The sequence below is a fragment of the Uloborus diversus genome, chromosome 1 (assembly GCF_026930045.1).
Source record: "Uloborus diversus isolate 005 chromosome 1, Udiv.v.3.1, whole genome shotgun sequence".
Taxonomy (NCBI): Eukaryota; Metazoa; Arthropoda; class Arachnida; order Araneae; family Uloboridae; genus Uloborus; species Uloborus diversus.
The window spans coordinates 78,989,878-79,009,011 of NC_072731.1; the positions used below are offsets into that span (position 1 = coordinate 78,989,878).

At 33.7% G+C, this 19,134-nt stretch overlaps 1 protein-coding gene across 1 annotated transcript in view; it reads left to right on the forward strand.

Moving 5' to 3' along the window:
- Positions 1 to 14,374, forward strand: part of LOC129234668 (membrane-associated tyrosine- and threonine-specific cdc2-inhibitory kinase-like) — a 124,506-nt gene extending 110,132 nt beyond the window's left edge. Inside the window, 3 exon segments of the mRNA XM_054868710.1 lie at positions 9,311 to 9,415; positions 13,943 to 14,063; positions 14,181 to 14,374. Coding sequence (XP_054724685.1) covers positions 9,311 to 9,415; positions 13,943 to 14,063; positions 14,181 to 14,219 — 265 coding nt within the window. The 3' untranslated portion in view covers positions 14,220 to 14,374.
- Positions 14,375 to 19,134: the final 4,760 nt, after the last annotated feature.

Below are 19,134 nucleotides of genomic sequence, written 5' to 3' on the forward strand. Positions count from 1 at the left end.
AACGTTTCACAAGCGTTTCAACATGGTTGTCACAGCGTTAACAATCGTTTTAAAACCTTTATCTCATTGAAGTGTGCTCACTGTGTAACCTCATTCGAAAAAAAGCACTTGAGAAACTATTATTAGATTCTGAAACTTTATAGAAAGACAGGGGTGTCCGTCCGTCCCTGTGAGCAATGGCGTGCCTCTTATGACAATTTCTCCTCCCCCTCCTCCTAAGAAACAATAATCCAAAAAAGAGCAAAGACCACCTTAAATTTTCAATTACACGGTTTGTACCATACTGGTTCAATATATTTTTAAGTTTAACAACTCTCAAGTTTAAACCTGCTAGTGTCGCCCAAAGAACCGCCCATGTTATCATTATCCCTCACTTTTTAATAAAAATTGTACATATTTGATCTTAATAATTGTCAAGTTCAAAACAGTATGGAAAGCGATTCTCTACCCTTTGTTTCAAGAATTCACCACCGGACCACACCAGGGTCGGATACAGAAAACCATTTGGGGGGAGGGCGCTCATGTTGAAGAAAGCCCCCACCCCCCACCCCCATGAACGAAATACCCGTTTTTGGTACGAAAAATGTCTGAATCTGTTCGGGAGTCAATAAAAAGCACATAATCGGTCAGGAATAAGGCACCTGATTGGGGATAAACGTTGCAAATTAATTTCATGAGCAATGAAACAAAGTAGTAGTTCAAATATTTACTTTGAAAAATAATGAATGAGATGAAAAGATACTGTCATCGTTGACATTTTATGCATGAAGTGTTTGAATACAATGTGTATGGATACTATTGTCGACGGATTAAGTTGGTTGGGGGGACATGACCCCCATGATTTTCCCGTTGTATCTGCCACTCATACAACACTTGCCCTTCCATAAATCCGCTCATATGATAATTAAAAATTTTCGTTCGAAAAATATCGTTCGATTATTAAGGAATCTCTCAATTATTGAAAATTCAACGCCAAACATTCAACTATTACCTCATTCGAATAAAGCAAGCGAAAAGCATTCATTCTATTTTAAAATCATTCCAAATCTATCCATCCTAAGAGCGAAGGCGCACCACTTATGAAGCTCTTCCCCAAGAGCAATACCCTTAAAAGAGACAAAATCCCCTAAAAATTACAATCCCGCAGTTAGTGTCAAAACTCCCCTCTTATTTGCACCCATAGGAAGTAATTACACGAGAAACAAACCACTTGTTTCATTAAGGAATAAGTAAATACCTTAGTGCCGAGAAGTAACATGAAATAACAAACGTTTTGTATCCCAAATATACAGAGTACTGCTGAAACGTGTTTTGGAGTTTTAAGGTACCCTTTTTTGAACAAAATAGTAAGCTTTTGCATGTAAGGGGCCATTCATTAGATACGTAAAGATAATTTTGGCAATTTTTTGACCCCCTCCCCCTACATAAGGGTACGCAAGATTTTTCAAATTCCTCCCCCTATTAGGTAGGATTGATTCCATTTCGTTTTTCAAAATAATAAAATAACGAATCTAACATCACTGGAATCGAAATTAAATTCACTATTATTAAATTAATCCTTTTTGTGTAATGAAATATTTACTAAAAAGTTGGAATCTAGACTGAATGTTTTTCCGACATTTTTTTTTTTCTGGTATATGATGCGATACTTATTAAAAATAAAACATGCGTAGTGGCGATTCTTTTATTATGTTTTATCCTATTCATTCTTCGTAAAACAAATAAAAAAACAGCTTATCCTAATATAGGTTTTTTATTTTCCAAACACAAATAAAATATATAATCCCCGTCAAACCACTTGACCACGCAATTTCAAATGTAAAACATCAACTTGGAAAATATTGCGTGAAAATGGGTTCGAAGCCCCCTCCCCCCAAGTATGTAGACATTTTTCCAACCCCCCTCCCTCTCGGGACCCTTACGTAATTAATGAATGGTCCCTAAAGACACCCAGTAATGTCCTTACATCCACAATCTCACAATTTTGCGTTGAAAAAAAGGTTCCTTGAAACTCCGAAACACGTGTCTGCAGTAATCTGTATAGTTGAGCTCTAAAACTTTTGTTATTGCTTGTTACACCTGTATCATTACCCAATGGTATAGTCGAAGGTGGACGTAAGGGGGAAGACTTCCCCTCAGGTTTTCAACTTAAGTATTCCCCCTTTTTACCTGAAATATAATTTTAAATTTAATGCCTCTCAAGTTAGAACCTTCTTAGCGCCCCCACTTCCACCAAACATATCATTAGACTACCAAAGCATACCAAATAATCATTTGATAATGAAGCATTCGACAGCATACATTCAATTATAACACTATTCGAATGAAACATCATTAAATTTTCAAAGCTAGCCCTCTGATCCCCCCCCCCCAAATGACGGATCCACACCTGCAACTGAAACACTTCAGAAGCAGTGTTGCCCACTCGCCCTGAGGACAAGGGCACCCCCTCAATATCGCATAGGCCTCCCCACCCAAAAAAAAAGCGAAAAATATCCCTCAAAACACCCCCCCCCCCCTCCTCAAGAAGGATATTCCCTAAAAATTATTAACGTCCATTGAGAATTTCAATGCCGCAGTCTGCGCTGTGACCCACCTCCCCTGTGGGCACCTCAGCGCGCCCATCACTCCTCATTTTTCTGGGGGAAGGGTTAAAGGGTCTCAATGCATATCTTTTCTGAAGGCAACAAAAACCATGCCCGTTCATAAGTAAAATCATTAACTTTTCAAAGCCAGCCCTCTGACCCCCTAAATGACGAATCCGCCCCTGCAACTGAATCACTTCAGAAGCAGGGGTGCCCCCGAGGTCAAAAGGGCGCACCCCCTCAACATCGCAGAGCCCACCAAAAAGTAAGAAAAATACCCCTTAAATCACCCCCCCCCTAAAAAATGTCAATGGCGCAGTCTGCGCCATGACCCCCCCCCCCTTCCTTGGTGGGGACTCCTGTCAGAAGTCAACTATATTGAGAGGTTCATTCGATTCTCAAATCGATCGAAAATTACACTGCTCGAGTGATTGACATCTCGAGAATTCAATATCTCGAAAGCTCAACATCTCGAGAACTCAACACCTCGAGAAGTTCAAAGCGAGAACTCGAGCAGTTGATCGCTCGAGCACTCGGAAAGGACAAACGAGAACTCGAGCAGTTGATCGCTCGAGAACTCGGAAAGTGATAGTCGAGCACTCGAGAAGTTCATCGCTCGAGAACTTGAAAAGTGATAATCGAGAACTCGAGAAGTTCATCACTCGAGAACTCGACAAGTGATAATCGAGAACTCGAGATACGATAATCGAGAACTCATGATAATCGAGTTCTCGAATGATCTTGAATAATCGAGTGATTCGATTATGAGTACTCGGTTATGCCCATCACTAGTTACGACCCTCCCCCCCCCCCCCCCATCAAAATCTGCGACAATACTTTGTAACCTGTTTCAAGGTTCATTGCATTTGGAGTAGTGAAAATGACTGCTTGAAAAAAAAGAAAACGGAACCGAAACCATAATAAGAAACAGTAAATAGTTCTCAAATTATTATTTTTTTTTTGGGGGGGGGGGCATTAACTGTCACTTTTCTATTTATAGCATATGTATTTAAAATATAAAGAGAGTAAAAAAATCTTTTCTTGAGACAGTTTGTCTGCTGCGCGGAGGAGGGGAGGGGGGTTCAGGAGCCAGAATAATGAAAAGTAACACGAAGTGTCTTAAGTCCGATCGCTTTTTATGCAGCAAATTTAATCAACGTTAGTTTTTGTAAAACCATATCCAAAGCTTCAGGCATCGCTTCAATTGATAAAACATTTGAATGTGAAAATGTTTTTTTATGTTAAGTCTCGGTAGATTATAATTTCATTCTGTTGTAATTTTTAGATAGCTTCGTTTAAAGTCGTGCTGAGTTTATTTTTAAATGTGTTGTAAATAGTTTATTAGTTTAAATCATGGGTGCAAGACCTTCCGTCTTAGGACGGATTTCCGTCTTGGACAAAATTTCCGAGACGGAGGTCGGGACGGAAAGAACTTCGATGACTTTCCTTCAGTTTTTACTTTTAAAAAAAATTGAGTATTTGAAAAATATGCTTTAATTACTGTACGTTCCATAACCACGAATTTACATCGACATTCTCTCGATTTTCCGCCATGGGCTTGTTTTTGTTTTGTTTGCAACGTGCTTTTGGAGTGGCTTTAGACTCGCACCATTTGACTTGTTTTAGGTTGCTTTGTTATTTCCAAATTACTGCATTGCAGACCATGGATTTGCTCACTATTCTCCGTGATTTATCGTCTCTATTTGAAAATTTAGCCTTTTCTTTTGATCATTCTTTCGTTTGTTTTTTTTTCCATTTGCGGGGTTTTTTTTTTTTTGCAAAAAATGTATTAAGAGCTAAATCTGAATCACCGATTGAGAGTGATTGCTGACGGGATGAAATGTTTACGCTACAGCAAAGGGCGTCCACATACCAGGCAAAAGGGGAACTATCAGGGACTTCAAAGATTTTAATGAAAATGGGAATCTTGAAAAGAATCGGGGGGGGGGGGGGATTTCAAGCTGGTTTGAAACACTGATGGGCAACTGTTCCTGAATGTTTGACATGTTGCTGGTAAAATATTCTAAGATTTGAGGAATTACTAAATTCCAATGTTTTTCAATTTAACACTCGCTAGAATAGAAATATGGAAGGAGGGGGTGGGGGAAGAGAAAAGGAAACGAGATAAAATAACGGTATCACGAATTTGTGGAAAAAACGCTGCTCTTGCAAAGAGGGAAAGTCCGCAAATTAACCCACGATACTGAGGTCCTAAAACGTTTGTATCTTGGATATTCTAGGAGGGGGGGCTACCCAAGGGCTCCATACTAAAATATCGAAAAACTGAATTCAATGTCATTTTTGAAGCTAGGAGTGGTTTAGGATTTTTCCTCTGCAAACTCTTAAAAATTTAAAAGTCTAAAATTTTTAGACTATCTTTAATGATGTCAAAGTGGGTAGGGGGAGGTTTTAAAAAAATTGGAAACTGGAGTCTTAATAACACTAATTTAGGCAATATTTGGTAAATTGATGAGAAATGGTTTTGGTGTTCTAACCTAAAAATGTTTTGTAGCTGATGTATTAAAAACTATTTGAGGCTACACTTAAACTTTTTAAGAGAAAGGGAATTCGGGACCCTCTCCCAAAAAGTTTTTGTAATTGAAGTCTTAAAACTTTTAGGCTGTCGTTGGCAGTGCCAAGAGGGGGGGGGGTCTCTTTTGGCGAAATTTCGAAACTGGAGTCATAAAAGCGAACCTTTAGACTACCTCGGGGTTCGGAGTCCCCCTCCCCCAAGAAAATTCAAAATTGAAACATTCAAGACTCAGCTTTGGGTAACCTTTGAGAGACGCAAGAAGATTTAATAAATTTTAGAACTTAAATTCTTAAAACTTCGGTGATGAAAAGGGGGAACCGTAAATTTAAGTCAAATTTAATGAACTTAGGTGAAGGAGTTCGTGGGGGGGGGGAGCGCTCTCCCTCGGAAAATTTCTCCATGCTGAAGTATTGAAATGCTATTTTGACTTTTTGAGTGGGTTAAGAGTTAGGGAATTCGGGTGTCTTTCTCAGAACATTTTCGACTTTGTGTTGTCTTTGGCGATGTGGGGAGGGGAGATGCTCTTTGAATGGAAAAATAAATCTTAAACACAAACTTGCACTGCCTTTAATAAACACAAAGAAAAGGGGAGGGGAGAGGCATTCCGCCCCCAAGCCCGAAATATTTCCGTTTCTGAAATTTTAAGAGCTCTGTTTTGGGCTATCTTTGGATGACTTAAGGGGAAAGGGAGTAGGAAGTTTCTTTCAAAACGTTTCGAAATTAAAATATTAAAACTTTTAGGCGATCATAAGTCTTGTATGTAGTTAAGGGGTTACTGTTCCTAGAAAAAAATTGAGAAACTGAAGCCTTAAAACTCAAATTTAGAAGATTTGTGGTGAATTCAGAAGAAGGGGTTCGGGAGTTCTCTTCCGATAATTTTTCGATGCTGAAATATTTAAAACGCCACTTTAGGCTATATTTGAGTGCCTTAAGAGGGATGTGATTCGGGGCCGTCCCTGGGGTGAGCATTCAGTTCCCCTCTTGCTTTTTTTTAATTAATGAATATTGGAAAGTGTACCTCGTTTAAAAAATGTATCTACTTCACTGAAGTGGTTTTTTATTGTCTCTAATTTCACCACCTGCTATCTTATAAAAGACTTCTTTTTCAAATGAAGACGGTGTGGGGGAATAGTGCCAGTTTATTATAATTAGTCGCTCATAACCCCCCCCCCCCCTTCCTTCTTTTCCGGTTTGTTGGCGCTACCTTGGGTAGACTTTCCGATCATAGCTGATTTATGTTGCAAAAGTGAAAATCTTATGTTCCGAGCGATTTTATTGCTGCAATAAATATGTTTACGATCGGTAAAAAAACTAATTGCGGGAGCCCCGAACGCTTTTACAACTAACATTATCCAATATCGTCTAAAATTGCGTTTTCGGAACTTCAGTTTTGAAATATTGCCGAAGGAGAGTTCCTGAACTCCATCCCTTCGATAATGCAGTCAAAAAGCGTATAAACGTTATGGAAGATAGAGTACGATTTCGTGTTTAAAGTTTCAATTTCAGGGAGAGTCCAGAGGGCCTCCCCCCCCCCCCGCATCTCTTTCTTCAATATTTTTGGAAGTCGCCCAATAGTGTGATTTTGGGACTATCAGTTTTAAAAAATTGATGTAAGAGAGTCCTTGAACCCCTCCTTTCCCTGAACTTTACCACAATGGCCTACCATTGCGTTTTTTGGACTTCAATTTTAAAAAAATCTGTGGGAGAACCCCCAGACACCCTTTATTGGCTGTTTTTAGGTTTTGGAATTACAATATCAAAACGCTTAAATATTACAATTTAAACTAAGTTTATGTTGTTACAAAAGTCAAAAGCTTAAAATAAAATCAAATAAATTCCGAAACTGGCATAGTTAAAATATCTAACATTTATATACAGAAAATTTTCTTTAAGCACACATGCTGGGGGGGGGGGGGCTGGAAATATTTTCCGTCTTGAACACATCACCAAGCTTGCACCCATGGTTTAAATCGGTATTTAGGATTTTGTATCATGCAAGAAATGTAAAATTTGAGTGTTGTGTTAGTGCAAAACCTTATTATACAAAGGTTCTCGTAAACTAGCCCACCGATTAGACAGAAACCCTGTTGAAAAAAGCTGCTTTTCTTAGAAAAGAATTACACATAATAGGGGCTCCCAATTTTCCGACTCTAGACACCCTTTGACAAATTACAATTTTTTCACGGGACCCTAATCTATTTCCATTATACGCGCATATTGAAAATATGGACAGCTCCAAAACCCCTCGCCCCTCCTTGTGGCAGCCCAGAGTGCCGCCGCTCCCACTTTGGGAACCCCTGACTTATAACAAAAACAATGAAGCGTTCGTGTGACAAAGCAGTGTAGTCTCTTTTTTTTGGACTGTTGAAAAAACTGATGAACCCAAAACCGATGGAAACATATCTGGAGTTCCTGTACCAGACTCTGAGACTGTGACGTCTTCAATAACCTCCAATTTTATACAATTGAAATTTATCAGTTGGTGTGTAATTTATCAAGTCTGCATTATATTTATGGAATATTTGATTTTCAATTAGATTTTCACCACATTTTTTAACTATTTTAAGTGATGTTTTACTATTATTTAAAATGATGTTATTTTCTGCATACTTGATGGATGTGTCGAGTATCATGCAAATTTATAATCTAACATGGATATGTGTCGAGCATAAGGCAAATATTGAATGAACCAGGGGTTTTGTGATCCGAAATTTCCAAAAACTTTCAGTTGTCGTTTCCGAAAATTTTCGGCTTACATTCTAAAACTGAAAAAATATTTTAAAAGAAAACTTTTAAGATGATTTTTATCAATAATTGCAACGATTTTTGTAAGCATATTTTAAGAGCTTTTATAATTTCAATGATTTTTGTTTGTATATTTGAAAAAAATTTAGGTTTGGCGGGGGAAGGTCGTAAACAAAAATTTTTGTATGTAAGACTACATTCTTGAGCATGACCCTGCCAGCCCCCCCCCCCCTCCCCCATTAAATTAAATCCTGTATCCGCCCCTGTATGTATGTAATTAAAAATCAGAACTTGTCTAATAAAACAAAACTAATAATTAAAAATAAATAATAAATAAATCAATAAAATGAAAAAATAATAATAATAAATAAAATAAAAAAAGAGAGCTAAAAAGGGAAAGAGGGTTGAGAACAATTTTGGAGAGGGAATTTGCGCCATTGAACTTGAGGGAGGGGGGATGTGCACACCTGGTTCACTGTGCTGTCACTTTAACTCTAAACTAGCATTATTGTTTTGTAATAATGAAATTAACAGATTTACCAACTCTTTTGCTTTAGAGAGGAAATTCCTGTTTTTGTATTCTATCTCTGGCCTCTTGCCACTGGAGACATTCCTCGTGCTGAAGTTAAAATGTCGTCAAATTTTGTAACTCAAGAGGACAATATAAATGTCTTTTTGGTTCTATGTTCATCTTATTAGTGAAGTTGTAAAAAATCTAGTGAATGTTAAAAAATTTAAACATGTTTATTACACAGAAGTTTAAACACTATGTTTTTTACAAAAGCTATAATTTGTAGTATGAGGCAGGTACTCAAGCGACTTCCAGCAAACATTAATATTTTGGTCAATTTTCCTTTTTGGAGGTTTTTGCTGGCTGCTATTTCACAAAAAAAAAAAGAAAATCCTTTTTTATTTATTTGTATTTCTTTTGACCATTGAACTATAACCAAATAAATATCTTTATTTTTGTTGCATTTAAAGTTTTCCTGTGTAATCAATTGCTAGACTGAAGAATGATGTTCTGAATAATGTAGCATAAAAAAATAGCATAAATCAATCGGTTATTTTGAATTTTAAAATCATCTGCTCTATAACTATATCGTGAGAACATAAAAAACTCTCAATATGTACTAGCATTATCTGGTTCCAAGGTACAAAGAGACCAAGATTCCAATCTGAACTAGTTACAAGGCTGCTAATTTAAAAAATGTTTTGCTAAACCATTAGGTTTAGAAAAGTAAAACATCTATATATAGCTAAAAAGTATTTTCAGTCTTTCATTCTAAGTTTAATATTTGATACCGCTTGTTTGTTAAACAATTGTTTGGAATCATATGAAATATTTCAAATTATTTTGAAGTTTTTGTATTAAAAAAAAACATATATTTGTTTGCAGCAATTTGATTTTTTAATAAACTATTTCTTATTTATCTTTTCGGTTCAGCAGAAATATTCAACGTGGAATGTCAACTCCTTGTGGATTCAGGTACTGGGATGCAAAATCACATGATACGTCTGGTTCTCCTTGCTTATCTAGCTCCAAGAAAAAAGGGTTTGTTCATACTTCATAATTTAAGAATTGTGTTACAATGTTAGTAGTAAGATCTTACATGATGAACATGCATATATCGTCACCTCAAAGCAATAGTAAGTTATCTTAGAGTTATTTCTGGGATTACAAATCTTACTGTTGCTGTGAGCGACAATATATGTATTAAGAGAAGAGGGTAGCTTTTTTTAAAAGATCATTAATGAGAAAGTTATGCAAACACGGTTTGGTTTTTGTTTATTTAATGTATGTGTAGTTTACTATATTAATCTTTCAAAGTTTAGTTGTTTACTTCAAGTGTTTTTTCATACTGTTGTCCCCCTCTCATTTCTATCAATCTTTAAATCTCAAAATATTCTTAATTGTTTTAATTATTATTCTCAAGAAAATTAACTTGTAAATAAAATTGTACCCATTGCTTGTTTATACTGTACAATAATTTGGTAAATCTTTTGGAGTGTAATATCAGGTGCTGTGATGAAAAGCAGAGCAGCCAACTTAGTATAAGGTGAATTCCAGGAAAAAGGAGACATGACACTTGAATCTTAAACATTAATATTCTGCCACTTGCCATTTACCATTCTCTTCAGAAATAAATGAATTTTTTGAATCTTAAGGGCTGTTTTTTCCAAATAGTTTAATGACTTCCAGAAAATCAAGTTTTCTCTTTATGTTTTTACTGAGCAAAAAATTAGTGTTTTGTTACATACTGTAATTTGAAAAAACTTATTATCAGCAAATAATATTTAGGTTAACTTTTATCTTTTGAATGCCTAGTTGAACTTTTTGGTACGTAATTTCAAATTTCTTTTGTTTCAACCATAGAATAGGTCCATTACTGAGGTGACAATTTGATGTCCTTCTGTTACCGAAATACTACATCTCAGTTCACCAAGAACCTATGGGGTGTAGAAAATTTTTTTATGCAAAGCAGAATTTTGTCCCTTGTCGAGGAGGCATAGTTAAAATTTTAAAAGATATTTAATTTATATGGTTTTTAATAGTAACAGAAGGACAAGAAAATACGGTAATTGAAGGACATTTATCTATAAGCTGATACAGGGTTATGTTTAAGAATGCTAGTAGAAAACAAACTATTGTTTAAAGTTAGTAGTCACATTTAAAACATATATGAATAATATTTGAACAAAAATTATAAGTGCTTTTATTTAAAAAATAAACTTTAAATTTTTTTTAAAAAATGTGATTTTATTTCTTCTATTTTATGTGATGAAAACCATGAAACTACACTTAAAAATTCCTAAGCATGTGAAAATAATTTTGGTATGACATATTTGTAATATGGCAAGCCAATTTAAGCAGAAAAATTTGCTTACTAACTTGAAATTTTTATTGAACAATACAATATTGAAACTGCTTTCAGGTTTATTGCCACAGGAAAGGACTGTTGATAGCACTGGTTTAACTGTTAAACCAGTGATCAGTAAAGAGATCAGTAAATTCAAAGATCCACTTTCACAAAGATGGAGTAATATCCATTCTCATCTTGACACACAAAATATGCACTATTTGAACTCTGTAACAAGTTATGTTATTGAATATAGTAAGTACTTCAACAAATCAAAGGAGATTTCACTTCAAAGTTAACAGACTGAGGACAGTTATAAATAATGTAAAAAATGAAGATACATCTGAATCAAAAACACCAAATCACAAGAATATGCCAAAGGATTCATTAACGTTTGGACAAGTTTTGCTAGTTAAATGTAAGGGAAAGAAATTAACAAAGAGCAATGTTGCACAGGTACTTCATATAGAAGATGAAAGAATAAAAGTATCTTGTTAGTGAGTGAGTAATAATGTGGGAATGGTCTTCGTGTTTGCTTAGTAAGAAGATAAATGTTCTATGGATTATGATAAAATTATTGAGTATTTTCAGAATTGTAACAGTTGGCTCAGGCATTAGATATCATTGCTTCAGACTGCTGTATTAGCAGAATAAGTGTTTGTAAGTTTAAATTTACCAAGTTTAATTGTTTTGGACTTCTTGTCCTTCCATTACCCTCAACAAATACATAATTCATGTGCTTAAAATAATTATTTTTTTAAACTAAACTTGAAATTATAATAATTGAACATTCCTGTATGTGCTCTAAATTTTATAGAATTTTCCCTTTTATAGTTTAGCTGAACTTTTGGGAAGAACATGATAGCGTGAAAATCATGTCGCAAAAATGTCCCTCTGTTACCGTTTTTTAAATTTGATTTTTTAAAACAAAGTTACTAACAAAAGATTCTTGGCTTTAGCTTTTTTAGCAACTTAGTATAATATGTATAAAAGTCTATGCATCAGTTTTTGAAAAAATATGTATTTTGATATGCTCACAGACAGAAATACATCGATTATTTTGTAAAAACCGTCCTTCCATTACCGCTGGAATTCACCATAACACATTTTGATTTGATTGTACTATTGTACAGAAAGTCATTCATATTGTACAAAATTTTGAATGCTTCATGTGTTTTTCACTGATAAAAGTTTGTCAAAGATAAAATACTATAATTTCAACACCTTTTTGAACTGTTTTCGCTGTTTCATCAGTTTGAAAGAAGCTACCTCACTAACACATATCCGTTTCGCCCAACTTGGGTTAAAATAATGCATTTTCATCTTCTTTTTCTTCTTTTTTTGCTTTCATGCTCAAATCAACTTTTTACACAATTTTAGCATTAAGTTAAATAGAGCTCAATTCATTCTTATTGTACAACAGGTACTGATGTTTTGACTAAGTCTAGTACTCTTTAAAGTGTAAGTTATGACTAGAATCAAGATGATTCTTTTTGTCATTTTGTTCTGAAAACTGAAATACTTTTTTATTATAAATTTTAATGAACGACAGTGAGATTTGAATTTTCTCCATAAGCAGTGGGGGAAAAGAGAGCAAGGCGCGACTAACTAAAAAGCAATGCATGTACAATTAAACAAAGTTTGAGTTCCTTTCAGTTTCTTTGTTTAATTTATTTGGAAAAGCTGACACCCCAATACTGTTGTTTATCAGCGCACCTTCATAAAAAGCCAAATTAGCGAATTCACGCACAAAAAAGAAATTTAACTGCCATTTGCACATGCATTCATATTTTTAACCGACTTCAAAAAGGAGGCGGTTATCAGTTCATAGCGTATGTATGTTTTTTTTTTTTTTTTTTTTTGTCCACTCACAGCGTCTCACCTAGTGAACCGATTTTGATGATTCTTTTTTTAATGCATAGGGGATGGCTCAACTTAGGTCCCATTACTTTGTTTGCCCACATTTGTTCTTTAGAAAAAAAGTTATGGGCAAAAAACAGTAAATTTCATGCAATTTCCCTATTAAGTGATTAAAAATGAAACCCATTGTTACAAAAGTTTGGTGCCATATAACAGTAACATTAATAGTAATTGTAATGATAATTTTGAATAAAGGCTTCTTTGAAGCAAGCATCAAGTTTCTTCAGTGTCATTGCTCCATAGTGGGGGTAAACCTAACCTGGAAGCGAGGCAATGCAGCGATCAGGATCTGCTTAGCCTTCACAATACTACCAGGTTAGGTTTGCCTCAACTATACAGGATTGCATCACAAGCAACTTGTATGCTGTACAATGCAAATTAGTTAGGGAAAGCGTAATATTTAAATGGTTGTTATTAAATTAACACACAAATGAATTACGGAGAGAAAACAAAGATAAAAGTTTAGTGCCAATCGCTTAAAGTTTAAGGCGTGCTTATAGTTTTTTTTTTTTTTTTTGTATCTCTGATGGTAACTTCTTACTTTTACTAAAATACCTACATTTACACTAAAAAGAATGAAATAAAAAAATTTTGAAAAAAAAAATAGAACCAACTTCAAAATTGCTCTAAAAAGTGAAAAATAATTTTATTCTTTAAACACCATCGATAATACTTTTAAACATAAATTTTGAAGTTGGCGCAAAAACGATAGATAAGATCATTCACAGCCATAACTCAACTGCAACTATAAATTTAACCAGGCCTAGTTTCTTCACTACCACATACATTATGCATTGATTACAGCATATTTGAGTAACGATATAAATGTTTCGTTCCTAACTTTGGATGATTTTCTGAAAAAAATCTGAACTAAGCATGGTTTCCCTTTATTTTACTTTTTGTTTTTGCGCCAACTTCAAAAATTATGTTTAAAAGTATTATCGATGGTGTTTAAAGAATAAAATTATTTTTGACTTTTTAGAGCAATTTTGAAGTCGGTTCTATTTTTTTTTTTTTTTTCAAATTTTTTTTTAATTAGATGGTTTGAAACAAAATGCTGATGAAATACGGAAGCCTCAGATACTCCCAAGGATTGATGAATTTTTTCTTACCCTATGTGTTAATTCTTTCAAGAATATTATTATACTAATTTTGCATGAATTAATTTTTAAAGGAAACTCTAATGTTCAACTTGCCAGGTTGGTTGCTCTGCTGCTCCATTTAAATAAAAGTATTAATTGATTGTTTCTTCTCTCCATTGTGAAATTTTCTATTGGTTATTTCTACTTACCTGCTTTTAGGTTGTCCCCATCGAATGATAGTCCTAAGTTTACCAAAAGTCCACGTTTGCAACTATTTAGTGCTCGTGGTTCAGAAGAAGATCTCAGCATATTATCTGCGCCCGCTAAAAATTTAATGAATGTAAGTATCTCTTAGATCTCATTTTATATTAGTTGTAAAATAGTTTTCTTTGTACCCATACAACGTAAACACATTTTAAAATTCATTTTAACCTTAATACTTTTTATTTCTTTTCAGTTATTTAATTCAGTGTCATCATCTGACGAGTCTTCTTAGTCCTGCAACCTGCAATTTACTCTTCTTGCAAGTGATTTGTACATAATGTAAATCAATTTAGATATGCATAGATTTGTTAGATGCATATAGTTCTGTATGTATAGACTGAATTTTTTAATGTAAATTAGTAATATTGTACTTTCTTTGTACATTAAAAAAACTGGATAAACATTTTTTATTACTTGAAATACACAATTTGTAATTTTGAAAGAAGTAATATTATTTAATCTACCTTTTTAAAGTACATTAGTAAAGAAACTTTTAACAATTAAGATAAAACCAAAGATTTAGCACATATCCAGTGTTTTTAGGACTTATAAAAAAGCCCTAGATACCCCAGTTAGGGCTTGTATAAAGTATGACCTTTATGACCAGTTATAGCGCCAATTTGTTTTCTTAATTGTGAAAGTTTATCCTACTTAACAACTAGTTGGGTCAGGTTCTTACGAATTTTTAAATTGTAGGAAACTGCTTGCCGTAGGAGGTTTTTAAAAAATATTTTTATGTATTGCAAAGGCAATGAATGTGATGAAGTGTTTACAGAGTCATTTTACATGGTTTTTACCGTCTTGCCCAAAATCCTTGTGTCCAAAAGTACCTAGAACTATTATTAGGAAAATTGTATTTTCTGTGCAAATATTAAAATTAGGATAATATCAATAAAAGTTAATGTTTTATTCATTTAAAACTTTAAGTCAAAACTTAATTAATTGAATCTGAACATTCAGTTATGTATTTCAAATCATATAAAACTTATACAGCTGATTCTAATCTAGTTACATAGAAGTTGCAATTCTTCATTAAAATTTTCAACTAGTACTCATGAAATTAGATTATTTTATATATATATATATTTGAGACTTCTTGACAGTATTGGTGTAGTTTTTCTTCTCTTGACTGTAGTGATGAAAGCACTATTGTTTCAATTTCTGTTCTAACGCTAATTTACCACAAATCTACTCGAAAAAAATGCTGATAATTTTTCATAAAAATTATCAAATTACTGTTTTTTGTAGTTAGTTTTTAATATAATACATTATGTTAAAAATATAAATGAAACAAACATTTTGCCAAACTTCAATCGAGGATTTATTTATTTATTTTTGTTATATCATGTAAAACATTATCATACAGATGCTTTTAAAAAATTAAACTATATTTCCCTCTAAATGTAACGGATTTAATAGCTAAATGAATGAATTACTACAGAGATAAAAACAGCGCCTGAAGTCAAAAAAGAGGAAAAATTGCGAGACTTAAAATTTGAATATATATATTTTTTTTACTCTACGCGAAATTATATTGAAACTATACCGGCTTTTAAATATTAATAGATAAATGTTTTTCGTTTTTTTTTACTAGTAGAAATGCTAACAAATGAATAAATAAAATAATCTTGCATTTATTTAAGATTTTAACAGATATATCAATTCCATTACCACTTTCAATTTCCCATAACCAACAAATCAGGTGAAATTAAAACTTAAAATGTAACATCTAATGCTATAAAACTTCCATATAATTAAACACTTAATACAATTTGAATCATTTGACACCATAATTACAAAATGACATTATCAGTGTGGCTAACCTTGGAGAAACAATTTGAGGAGCATTTTGAAATTTCTTAGAGCAGCTGGGTATATTCTATAAAAATTATTAAAAATCTAAACCCAATCTACAACTTTTTGAGCTTTGATGGTCATTTTAAGCACTAGCATAAAAATGATTATTTTTAAATCCACTACTGTTATCCATTATTCCACTGCTGTTAACATGACCCTTCCGTCTCAGAATAGAACCAAGATGTCACCTTAAAGATGATATTTTCATTTTTTAATTACTGTAGGTCCATATTCCATACAAACACTTTCAAAATATGATTAATAATAGTGTAATAAAAACTAATTACAAAAAGGTGCTGCCGGTCACTACATTTACCTTAATCTTAATACATAAAAATCTTCTGTGCGGACGTTTGTCACCATAAGGCTTTTAAATGGCTGGACCGATTTTGATCAAATTTTTCGTGTGTAATTAAGTTGTGGCGAGCATGGTTTCGAAGCACGATGGATCGAATCGGAAAAGTTTTTATTTATTAATTAATTTAAACATTCGATTGTTATGTCTCCCAAATGATTTATATTTATTTTAACCTATTGTTGAGCGAGAACAGAAATAAATATTTAACCCGTTGCCAAAGGACAATAAGAAAGCCAGCTCTGCTTTTTGTAATGAAATTTCCTAATATCGATTGGGAATAGATAAAATTAGAGAGAAAGAGTGAAGCCTTCATTTCTCTCTTGAAAGCAACCATTTTAGGTCCGGTGATACATTTTAAAGTTAAGTACTGGAAGGTTCATGCAAAACGTGTGTTCTGTCGTCATAATTGAAACATGTGACCAGATCGGTGCATTAGGTTTTCCTAAACAAATGATCAGAAAGTACCGTACCTAGAAACATTTGCTTCTCGGCTGAAATCCATCTGAGTTTTGGCACCAATGTCAAGAATACTTTAAGGATTATCTAACCAATCTGTACATTATTAAACGAAAATATGATGGAATTTAAAGACGAAACAAATTTTATTTTCATCCAGATAGATTACATCAGGGTCGTTCTGCACACAAAAGATCAGTGCAGTGGAAGATCTTGCTGGAAAGAACAAATTAGGCAATATATATGAAGTTTAAAAAGTTTTTGTTCAATAGATCGGACCACTAATTGGTCGGAGTTCGCTTCGCTCACTGATCGGCTGGATTACAGTAACGTGGTGGTTTGGCGAGTTAGGCTATAAACAATAGAGTTGCGTGATCATGTATTTACATTTTAAAGCTACTGTTAGTGTAATTTATTGTATTTTTTGTTTATTTGGCGAAATATTTCAAATTACAAAGAATTGTTTTTTGTTTTTAAAGAGTTTTTAGTCATTTTAGTTGAAGAATGTGTTTATTTTACATCGGGGGGAGGGAGGGATGTATGATTTTCGCTTATTCAAAGAACTGTTTTTACCTTTATCATTTTTCTAAACGATATGCTTTCGATTGTTTTGTTCTTTTTCATATGAGGGATGTTGCAGCGGGATTTCTCGTTTGCTCTAGATGGGTAGTTAGTTTTTTACACTTAAAATCTGAGGACGTTTTTTATCCTTTGAGTATGGCTGAAGGAACAACCCATCAAGTACGGGGAAAAAAGTAGTTAATAAAACAACTGCTCAGTGGGCATTAGATAAATCAAGTTGTAATAAATATACGTATTTTGACATTAAGCAACTTAAGACATTCCTTTTTACTATTTTTTTCAACAGAACGGTTGAAACACTTGATAATTTATTGCAAGTTTTTGACTTTTCAATTTACAAAGTTTGAACAGAACAACGTCTGTCTGGTCTTCTAGTTCTATTATTTAAATTTTCATTATTCTGCTATAGTGTCACATATTCATTTCAATAAGAGTAACGAATTTGAGTACATGCTAGAAACTTCATAGTTTTTGATTGCTTGTCAGCTGGGTGTCGATGTGATTGGGCATAGGCTTCGTATTTCTTTGGTATCAGGTTTGAGTCTGCAGTTCAAGTGTTCAGCCGATGGATTTTCAAGATACAGAAAACTCTCAGGTTCCTTGTCAAATGATTGCTGCACAAGATCTCTTGAGCACCTGCTTGGCACAAACACTCTGGAGACAATTAGAACGAGATAATGCTTTTTTTTTCCGAAAAGTATTTGTTTTCAAGAACGCGTACCTAAAATAACACTGAAAATGTGACATATATGTATGAAAACAATTTCACAATAAATTTAGTTAACTTTTACTTTTATTCGGAACACATTTTTACTGCCGTTTCCGAGATATAATCGAAAACCATAAAATTTGGCTCCCCCTTCTCACCTTTAACTCCCCCCCCCCCCCAGTGTCAGGAACTTTCAATATATTTACTTATTTATTACTTCTAAGAAATTTCTTACCGAGGAAATGCTGGCTTTCTGCACTTCCTCAGTTCACTTTCGTTAAATAATGCAATGGGTATGGAGCTAATTCATACTGCATAAACGTAGTTCTGCAAATCTTCATTTGATTTCTTGGTCAGGGACTATTCATAAATGATGTTACACTTTTTCTCAACATTTTGACCCCCTCCCCATTTGTCACAAGTGCTTTTTATAAACATATTCGTATTAAAAAATGCTTGATGTCACACTTCTTACTCTTTCCCTCACCCTAGTCACAATTTCACGACATCCCCCCTCCAACCCTTAAACATCATTTGAGTTGTAATAATCCACAAATACTTCTTTATTGTCCATCAGGATTGTCGAATTCATTGAAGAAAGAGGAAGTACGCGATCCTTTCGAGTCAGTTTAAATTTGTGAATGGCAAGTGTTCCATTTTTTGCCATGAACGTGCGTGTTTGAAATTCAGTAACTTTTCATTGGTTGAAAAAAAATTTAACAAAATGGCATATCAAATTGAAGGAAATTTAAAGCTCTACAACTTTCATTGACAATTTTCATGAGTACTGCTCCTGGGAAGCACTAGGAGCAAATGTTTGACAAAAAGAGAGAATTTTTTCTAAAATCATTGATTTTTCATAACGTGTTCAAATTGTTGGAAATTTGACACATGTGTAGAAACAATTTTCGTCGTATATTTATTTAGCTTGAATTTTTATTTTAAACGCATTTTTCCACCGTTTACGACATTTTCTCGAAAAACCCAAAATTTTCTTCCCCCATCCCTCCCACCTTTAGCTCACCCCCTAGGGTCGGGAACTTTTAGTATGTAAACTTACTAACTACTCCTAACAATATTCTGAAGTAAAAAATTATTGCATATTCCATGCACGCTACACCCCTGTTTTGAGCACTCATGACTGGACTATTAAAATTATTATGCATTAAGTCTTCTTTATTTTTT